This window comes from Phyllopteryx taeniolatus, chromosome 6 (assembly GCF_024500385.1).
Source record: "Phyllopteryx taeniolatus isolate TA_2022b chromosome 6, UOR_Ptae_1.2, whole genome shotgun sequence".
Taxonomy (NCBI): domain Eukaryota; kingdom Metazoa; phylum Chordata; class Actinopteri; order Syngnathiformes; family Syngnathidae; genus Phyllopteryx; species Phyllopteryx taeniolatus.
The window spans coordinates 25798056-25808471 of NC_084507.1; the positions used below are offsets into that span (position 1 = coordinate 25798056).

At 43.5% G+C, this 10416-nt stretch overlaps 1 protein-coding gene across 4 annotated transcripts in view; it reads right to left on the reverse strand.

Annotated features, from left to right (window-relative positions):
- stx17 (syntaxin 17) overlaps positions 1–10083 on the reverse strand; it is a 21569-nt gene extending 11486 nt beyond the window's left edge. For all 4 annotated transcript variants that reach the window (XR_009788800.1, XR_009788801.1, XR_009788802.1 and 1 more), the window contains exons 1-4: positions 9944–10083; positions 6882–7045; positions 6742–6807; positions 642–965 (exon numbers count right to left, since the gene is read on the reverse strand). Coding sequence is in view for 1 of the 4 variants with exons in the window: in XM_061775378.1 (XP_061631362.1) it covers positions 642–965; positions 6742–6807; positions 6882–7004 (513 nt within the window). In the remaining 3 variants the exon portion in view is untranslated. The remainder of the gene's footprint in view (positions 1–641; positions 966–6741; positions 6808–6881; positions 7046–9943) is intronic.
- Between the last annotated feature and the right edge of the window lie 333 nt (positions 10084–10416).

A 10416-nucleotide genomic window follows, 5' to 3' on the forward strand; every position in this document is an offset into this window, starting at 1 on the left:
GGGTAACCGGATAACCACGAATGCGTATGTGTGTCACAGCCAGGAGCCGACAACAAGAGAGCACGCCGAGCCGCGGGAGGATTCAAACACTTTGGAGGGGAAAAAAACAAAACAAAAAACTAAGCTTAAAAAAAATAAATGACAACTTCAACTATTAATTTAATTGTTGATGATTTTGATCGTCAACGCAGTCTTGACTAGTTGAGTAATCTTGGCAGCCCTATATTGAACTTTTTACATTTTGGTATATTTAGTGTTTAAACTACAGCTGTAGTGAAAATGAACGAAGAACCATGACATAGCGGCAGATTTTTATTGTTCCTTTGTGGAAATTCCCGGTTTAAGACGAAAATCTGCTGTTTACAGCAAGTGTTTTTTTTTTAATCTGGTTTTACAGGATACTTATTGTAATGCCCTTGCATGTGGGAAAGGAGAGCCACAGTCTGCGATGAACTTTTCAGCCGTTTATTGAACGGTGGGGATAAATACAAACACAATGAGTAGACTCATGCGGGAGCGCCCAGTTAATATGGGCAATTTTAAAGATTTTTAGGGCGGGATGTCTACTTTTCGCAAATAACAAGGGTTCACTGTATGTGTTGGCAATACATGCTGCATTCAGTAAGCTTGGGTGACAGTACCTCTTCCAGGTTTTCCCAAGACTCAGCAGCACTCTCTTCTACGGGGATCTCCGGCAGCTGGGACTGAATTTGCCAGCCAGAAACGAACTCCTCGTCCATGTCGTCACCAGCGCCGGGCCCGCAGCCGGACGGCCGACCGGAGTCAGGTGGCGGCGAAGACGGCGTGGGCTCAAGGGCGGGGTTGGAGTGCAACTGCAGGAAGTCTCGCGCAGCGGCCGACGCCCTGTCCTTGACCGGTTTGATGAGCCTCTCCAGAGCTGCGGCGTCTTCTGCGCGGACACGGGTGCACAGCTTCTCCATCTCTCTGATGTTGGCTCGCAGTTGCTGCAAAGAGTTGGATGACAAGATGATTGACTTTCTGAGTTGACATGTTCTCCCTGTACTTATGTGGCTTCTCTCTGGGTAGTGCAGTCCAAAAAAAGATATGGATGTATGACAGATTAGATCGGAATTACAAACATCCCGAGGAGTAGGAGATTCTAGGGCCTGTCCTGACTTCAACTATACTTTTGAAATTTTCCCATTATTTGCCCGCGATGCACCGCCTCAATCAGTCTGGGTCTGTTTATTTGGTACGTTCAACACGGAAATTAATTGCACTAACAGAGATGACCGAAGCTTGAACACAGCCTAATTTGCCACTTGGCGTGACTATGAGTAGGGATGGTTGATTGTCTCTTTCACCTCTTTTATATACACTGTAAATTTCAGCAATTTTGCCTCCTTTTGGGTGATAAAGTGGACTCAACAATGTTCTGGCTTTGGCGCGAGGTAGTGCAACACCAGTGTCTAAGGGAAAATCTGCTATGGCGGGACAAGGTTGTTTAACAGCCAACACTCACCTTTGTCCAACAAGAACTTATTATTATTATTATTTTTTTATCTCTGATGTGCTTCATACTGTATGTCAGTGCTGTGATTGACAGGTGATCATTCAAAGTGATCATTACCCACCTTTTACCCAAAGTCAACTGGGATAGGCTCTAGCTTGCCATTGACCTAACAGGATAAGCGCTATTCAAAATGGATGGATAGAAATCGTCACAGACCATAAATCAAAACAAAAGCATTTATTAATGTCATTGTTGCGCCGGTGGCGGTGGACTGTCTTGTTCCATCACACACAGCCATCCCCCCAGTTATTCTGCTATAGTGATGGAAAAATTGAGAGGGAAGGGAGGAGGGGTTAATAAGCCTGAGACAGGAAAGCAGGAGTCCCTTCATCCTGACATGCCCTGAGGGTGACAGGAGGATTACACCTCAGCCATCCAGCATCCAGGCCGCAGCACGACCCGGACTAAATGGGGGTCAACATGCTGCACATAACACGTTTTTCTAATTACGCTCCATGAATAAACATGCATGTAGAAATGTGTGCTCACGTGCATTTAACTGACACCTGGCAATCTGTTGATTAATTCTGAGAATCAATGAATCTATACTTACCTACCTACCTACCTACCTACCACAGTGGAAAATCCAAAGTCGGACATCATGTGTTCTGTGACTCCAGTTATTCTTATATAAACGTATTTCTAATTAGAATTGTCCCATTTCGATCACGTTTTTCCCCCGGTGATCGGTTTCGGCTGAAAAAGATCAGATGTTTTATTTTCTTAATTTTGAAAAGGTCACAAAGTGACAAAATAATCATGGGGTTCAACGAAAAAGTTTTTACTAGGAGTTAATCCTCCAAAATAGATTTGTCATGTGACGTTGTGGTAAAACAAAAAAACCCTCCAATTTATAATTGACTTTTGAGGTACATTTTTCCAGAGGATTTTTGGGTACTTTTTGGGCCACTTGGCACCAGAGGTCTCACTCTATCAATCTGGTTGTCTATCTATCTGTCGTCCAGTACATTTAACTCAGAGTGCACTAACCCATGGGTCAAGATTAACACCACGAAGACACAGGAAAGCACTCTGTGTACATTCCTGGGGCTTGGGGTGTAGTAGTGAGAGGATTGGTGGCTGGCTTTTGACTACCAGGCATCAGCATACCTCTGGGAATTTTACACCCATTATATACTGACACACACTCACAAATACATCCATTCAAGGTTGGACGTGAGATATTTTATATCTTTTTTTTTGTGAATTTTGGGGCCCTAAAGGCTGTACAATTTGGACAGTTTAACAAAATGTGGGTGAAAATATGACACCGTTTCCTGTGATTTACTGGGGACCTGTGCAGGGTGTACCTTGTCCGGCGGACAATGTCAGCTGGGCTGTAACCTACTGCAGCTCATTTGTGATCCAAAGCAGGATAAGAGGTTGAAAGAAAAAAAAAACAGATGGCAATCAATAAGAAAGAAAGAAAAATCATGTGAGATGTCAACATTGTGGAAGACTTCAGCATCAAAGAATTAATTCAGGGCATTTTGTGTCTTTTTCAGGGCCTTTTTTGGTGAACACATTCCAGAAGAAAAAGAAGCCTCAATATAGAGTGTTAAGAGAAAAATGTGAAAAGAGAAGGAAATAAATTGACTGCTAAAATTAGCTGCTAACTAGTTAGACAACCATTTACATTGCCATCAAATGTAGAGTTTTTTTTATTTTTAATATGCCTTTCTACACAAACATTAACACTTGAGCGGTTCCACTGTAAGTTTTTCCTTTGTTTGTTCTTGTTTCTTCTTTACATAGATAAGAACAGCACAGAACAAGTCCTTGGGAGATGAGTACAGAGGGTGACCTAAATATGATTACCACCACAGTCTCGGCCAGTGGTTCTCAAACCTTTTACATCAAGTACGACCTCAAAAAATACTTCGGTCTCCAAGTACCACCACAATGACCAACATTAAAATACAGTATAATAGTGGGCTCAAGTGTTCATCAAAAAAGAGGCAGTGGTTTTATTCCTAAAAGGAAGCCAATATTATTGTAAGCCACTGAAACATTCATTGTAGGCTCGCAGTGTTTATGAAGTCAAAATAAAATGTGAAATATGGGGTGCTTTTATTTTAATGTGCACGCACGAGGATGGTACAAGTGACCAACCACTTGTGTCCGCAATGTCGCCAACTGGGCGACATTTCCACGACATTTAGAGACTTTTCGGGCAGGGCCCGCAGGAGTCTAGCCTCCTACTTCACACCAACAGCACATTTTTATTACTCACACTATACATACTTCGCACATTGGGCACATTCACATCTCATTCAAGGTCCCCTGGGGGGCTGGCACGAGGCATGATGAGGCAGACGCCGGGCTGGGTCTTGGCACATCTGTGCTGGTATCCGGTCCGGTCGCCCCCCCTTCTTTGCCCTGCCAGTCCTCCAGTTTTAATGCATCATACACCCGTCAGTAGGGGAGGGCAGTGTCGGGTTGGGGAGGACACTCGGCCTCTCTGGCCCGCCATGCCTTTCCCCTCCAAATTTTTAATGCACCACATACATTCGAACAACCTTTGGGGGGCTGGTTGGCCTGGGTGGGGGTGACGGTTGGGGGTCATCAGTGCCCCGTGACTGTCTCACTTCACCCCCACCAGTTTCCCCAATTTTAATGCACGTCACCCAACCACACATGTTCACGGTACAGGGATAATGGTCGCCAGTCGGGGACCCTCCTGCCTATTCCCCTTGTCCGTTCTGTTCCTCTGTCTGTCCCCTAAAACTCATTTCTACCCGGCTGCATTTTCAATAAACATCAGAATAATTAAAAACATTTAAAAATAAGCAGAGAGAGCATTTCAAACTCCCCTGTTGCACAGCAAAACTGTTCCACCACAAAAGGCATACAGATCCACCATGGTCATGCAGCTAAACAGGATAGTTTAATAATAATAATTAAAAAATAAATAATAATAAATTTAAAAAATAAAAAAATAAAAATCCTTTAATCCTTTAAGATTTGTATTTCCTAATTTAACAATATAGACAATATTGTCACAGGTAGCAGACAATAAAAAAGACAAAGCACAAAAATACATACACCACTCCTGTTTCTCACGAGGCCCCTTTGAAAAATGAAAAGGCCATCCTTTAACTAACTGTACTGAATTGGCTCTATTAAGGGTGGAATGAATACCACACATCATACAGTCATGCTTGGTCAGGAATTTTTGAATCGTGACAAGTGATTTTAAAAAACAATAGGCACATTTATCGACCGGAAAAATGCAGTGGAAACTCCACCCTGGGGTGTCCGAGCAAATACCAGCCGCAGCGACACTCCCGACTTGGAGGAGAACTGCAGTACATTTTCAAAACAGAGCATGTGGGTTACGCTCGAGTATAAAGGCAAACTGCGCACGGGATAGCCGCAGTGACGTCAGCGCAGTCACTGCCCGCGCGAGTATAAAGAAGCCTTATCTCCTGCATCCTCCTCTCTAACACCGACTGTCCTCATGTCTTCCCTCACAACATCCATCAACCTTCTCTTTGGTCTTTCTCTAGCTCTCTTGCCTGGCAGCTCCATCCTCATCACCCTTCTACCAATACACTCACTTTCTCTCCTCTGGATGTCTCCAAACCATCAAAGTCTGCTCTCCCTAACTTTGTGTCCAAAACATCTAACCTTCCCTCCATCTAACCTATCCCCCTGATGAGTTAATTTCTAATTTTATCCAACCTGGTCACTCCTAGAGAGAACCTCAACAGCTTCATTTCTGCCACCTCCAGCTCTGCTTCCTGTCATCTCTTCAGTGCCACTGTCTCTAATCCTTACATCATGGCTGGCCTCACCTCTGTCTCATAAAGTTTGCCCTTCATTCTAGCAGAGACTCTTCTGTCGCATAACACACCTGAGACCTTCCTCCACCCATTCCAACCTGCTTGGACCTGTTTCTTCACTTCCTTACCACACTCACCATTGTTCTGGACTGTTGACCCCAAGTATTTCAAGTCTTCCACCCTCGCTATCTCTTCTCGCTGTAGCCTCACTATTCCCCCACCACCCCTCTCATTCATGTACATATATTCTGTCTTACTTCGGCTAATCTTGATTCCTCTCCTTTCCAGTGCATGCCTCCACCTTTCTAAATGTTCCTCCACCTGCCCCCTGCTCTCACTGCAGATCACAATGTCATCTGCAAACATCATCACCCATGGGGATTCCAGTCTAACCTCGTCTGTCAGCCCATCCATCACCACTGCAAACAGGAAGGGGCTCAGGACTGATCCCTGATGCAGTTCCACCTCCATCATAAAGTCCTGTGTTACCACTGTTCTGCTGCCCTCATACTGCACATGTCCTGTACTATCCTAACATACTTCTCTGCCACTACAGACCTCCGCATGCTGTACCACAGTTCCTCTCTGGGTACTCTGTCATAAGCTTTCTCTAGCTCTACAAAGACACAACGTAGCTCCTTCTGACCTCCATCAACACCCTCAATGCAAATATTGCATCTGTGGTACTCTTTCTAGGTATGAAACCATACTGTTGCTTGAAAATACTCACTTCTGTCCTGAGTCTAGCCTCCACTACTCTTTCCCATAACTTCATTGTGTGGCTAGACAACTTTATTCCTCTATAGTTCCCACAGCTCTGCACAGCACGCTTGTTCTAAAAAATGGGCACCAGCACACTTTTCCTCCATTCCTCAGGCATCTTCTCACCCCCTCGAATTCTGTTGAACAAGCTGGTGAAAAACTCCACAGCCACCTCTCCTAAATGCTTCCATACCTCCACAGGTATGTCATCAAGACCAACTGGGAGGGGTCACCAACCTTGTTGCAATTGAGAGCACACTCTCGGGTACTGATAATTGCAAACCTTTGAAATAACAAATTTGTTCAAATGACCTTTAATGACCATTCTTTAATTAATGATATTCATCTACTCAACAATGATCAACAATGCTTTAACAAGGGAGGAAACATAAATATCAATATTCAGCACTTAGTTTCTATAAATCCATACAAGTGCTTACATTTTCAAATGTTTATTTCTACAACATTTCTATAAAATCACAATGTTCCATTATTGGTGAGTAATTATTTTAGAATAAGCCCCCTGACTACTCATGTGGTCCTTGGGGCTGACCTGGTGCCCGTGGGCACAATGCTGGTGACCTCTTGGTCAACCTCTGGATCACATGCTTTCACCCATGCGCACACGGAGTTGATTTGTTCAAATATGTCATTGTGTACCTGAACTGTTCGGCTGGCATTTATGTGCTCCTGATGAAGGCGGCCCCATTGTTGGCCTTGCTGGTACTGCAAGGACGAATGAAAAGGAATCAGATAGCCATCTTGATGTGTATACAAGGCTGCAGTGTAAGAGGCGTCACCTTCAGTATGTTGTTGTGGTGTTTCTGGAGCCGCTCCAGGTCAGTGGGTAGAGCCACTTTAATGAACTTGTGAATGGGAGCCTCCAGGCGCCTCAGTGTCAGCTTGGTGCCTCCCTCCGCCATGGGACTTGCCGACGTAACTCCACACCTGCGGGGCTTGGTCTCTGCTCATACAACACATTAAAAGAGGTTCATCATTTTTTGTAACGTGTGTGACTGCATGGGCCACAGAAAATAAAAAAATGCCCTCATTTCTGCCAACAATCAAAAAGAATAATTGGTTTGGGTTGGTTAATCTGCAACAGCTTTTTTAATATACAGTTGTGCATTAAGAGACAAGTTTAATCTGTTCCATAACATGTGTATCTAAAATAAGGGTTCTCCATTGAAGTGAATGGAAATGACATTAATCCATTCCGGCCTCCCAAAAAAAAAATCCTAACAAAAATGTTTGTAATCTGTTTTTTGAATAAGAAAAATAGCACTCTATATTATTCTATTTTATAAAAACATACAGTAATGACATAATTAAATAGAATGGTCACATTTTTTGCTACAATTCAACTAACAGTTTAGTTTATTTATATACTGTAGCTTGTTCCGTAACAGGTTGCCACAGAGTCAATTGCAGTATTGACAGGAAGCGGAGCGGCTGGAGCTGTGGTGCGGCCGACACAACCTGGAGCTGAACACGCTCAAGACTGTAGAGATGATCGTGGACTTCAGGAGGCATCCTTCGCCACAGCTGCCCCTCACGTTGTCCAGCTTCCTTGTGTCAACCGTCGAGACCTTCAAGTTCCTGGGAATTACAATCTCCCAGGACCTGAAGTGGGCGACCAACAACAACTCCGTCCTCAAAAAGGCCCAGCAGTGGATGTACTTCCTGCGGCTTCTGAGAAAGCACGGCCTGCCACCGGAGCTGTTGAGGCAGTTCTACACAGCAGTCATTGAAACAGTACTGTGTTCTTCCATCACAGTCTGGTTTGGTGCTGCTACAAAAAAGGACAAACTCCGACTGCAACGGACAATCAAACCTGCTGAAAGGATTGTCGGTACCGCCCTACCCACCCTTGAGGACTTGCACGCTGCCAGAACTAAGACAAGGGCATGCAAAATCCTCTCGGACCCTCCCCACCCCGGTCACCAGCTCTTCCAGCTCCTTCCCTCAGGTAGGCGCTACCGATCAATGCAAACTAGAACTAGTAGACATTCCAACAGCTTCTTCCCTCTTGCAATCAACTTCTTAAACAGCTAAGTTATAATTCCATTACAACAAGCTGGCAATTTTTTGACTTGAGTTCGTTGTCACATTTCTGTGGGGCCAATTATGTATTACTCGTGCACTCACTGTAGTTGTCTCGCCGTGCTGCACTATTTGCATATACTGGCCACTCATGCCAGAGTAGCATCTGCTCCATTTGCACACTGATTGAGGAGTATCTGTAACATTTGCACAACCATTGTCCCAGATTATCGCACTACTCGTCACTTTAAACCGCATACACTCGTTGAAGTCTCAGTGCCCTTTTCACAATGGTCATTGCACCGGACTATTGCGATATTAGCCATTCGAACTGCTCTAAGTGCTAGAGGACTCTGCATCTTTTTGCACAATTGTTTTTTTGTCAATGTCTTTATGTCTCCAAAGTGTTCTGTAAATTGACTGTCTGTTGTACTAGAGCGGCTCCAACTACCGGAGACAAATTCCTTGTGTGTTTTGGACATACTTGGCAAATAAAGATGATTCTGATTCTGATTTGTTAAGATCAGTTTTTAGCCTTCCTGATGCCATACACCCATTTTTTTTATTTGAGTTTGGGACCAGCAGTGGCTGGGTATTGGGAAACCAGACTGGAATTGAACCTGCGTCATCTGCTTTAACTGCAACGGCACCTGTGCGGCCATCAGGACAGTACTAATTGATATTTTTATTGTTGTGAAGTAGGCGGCACGGTGGTCGACTGGTTAGAGCGTCGGCCTCACAGTTCGGAGATCCGGCATCAATTCAATCCCTGGCTCCGCCTGTGTGGAGTTTGCATGCTCCCTGTGCATGCGTGGGTTTTCTCCGGGCACTCCGGTTTCCTCCCACATCCCAAAAACATGCATGGTGGGTTGATTGAAGACTCTATATTGCCCGTGCGAATGATTGTTTGTTTGTGTGTGCCCGGCGATTGGCTGGCAACCAGTTCAGGGTCTACCCCGCCCGATGATAGCTGGGATTGGCTCCAGCTCTCCCACGACCCTTGTGAGGAGAAGCGGCTCAGAAAATGGATGGATGGATGGTTGTGAAGTGGGAACACTACAGTGTCCTTGCACTTCCAGTGTATTTCTTCAAAATGAAATTATCTGTATTTTAAGGGTAACGTCAAAAGAGATTCAGTCTCAAGATTTGTGAATTAAGATACAACAAAACAAAGATTTAAAAAAACATATGAGTTTCAAATCATTTTTAAATGTTTGTAAATCATAGTTTGTGGTGCATTTAACTATTAATATAGGCATAGATTTTCAGGGGGAGGCGTCCATTCACCACCATTCATGTCAGGGCTCCAGGGTTCACAGTACCTTTACTTTTTTTTTTTTTTTTTTTTTTTAAAGGTGTGTGGTAGCCATTTTGACTCAAGTTTAACTTACCAAATGGGGGGTCCTTGCCCTATAAAGGGACACAACAAACTCTGTGCATGCAGGGTCAGAGGACATATAGTGTCAAGCCGAGTAATTTGGAAAATCCATTTTTTTATATGTTCAAGACTTTTCTTATACGGTTTTCTACTATGGTGCTTATGTACCTTAATGGCTAAAAGAGGATAAAGTTCCATCCACGTGCATTCGATTCACATTAGTTCTCGATCCAAGGGAGCAAAACTTAAACAACTCAGGCCATTGTTAAAACCTTAACATAAGTGAACCGTACAAACCATTATGATGAAAATAATTATCCAAATTAAGGAGTTCAGTTCAGGAGTCCTAAGCAAACTTATAGATAGAACTATTTGAATATACATATAAGCGAAAAAAGCTAAAACGTTGCAAAAGTTAAACGTACATAAGGCGACACTTACCCAAGAGAATAGCTCTCGAACGTAATATTTATGTTTCCCCTTCCATTGTGCGGCAAAACATACAATCGCTACTGCGTGACCAGTTTCTGACAGCAGGTATTTGTAAACAAGTCTCACCAAAGTGCGGCGACCAACTGTGTCCGACCTCAAACAACAAAAACGCCTATTTATCTTTCCGCATGATGTTTGAGTAATGTTAAACTACGTAAAGATTGCCAAACATAAAGTAATTGCCAGTATTAATTAAATCAAATATGTGCTGTTATTTATAAAAACGTTTTATATTGTTTTTAATCAAATCCAGTGTTTCCCAACCGTTACTGAGCCAAGGCACATATTTTTAGATTAGAAAAAAAACTCATGGTACGCCAACAAACTAAAATAGCACTTAATTATATGCACCGAATACTGATGATCTCGACTGAATTTACTCACACATTTCCATATTCAGTGTGAAATCTGGGCTTGTTTAG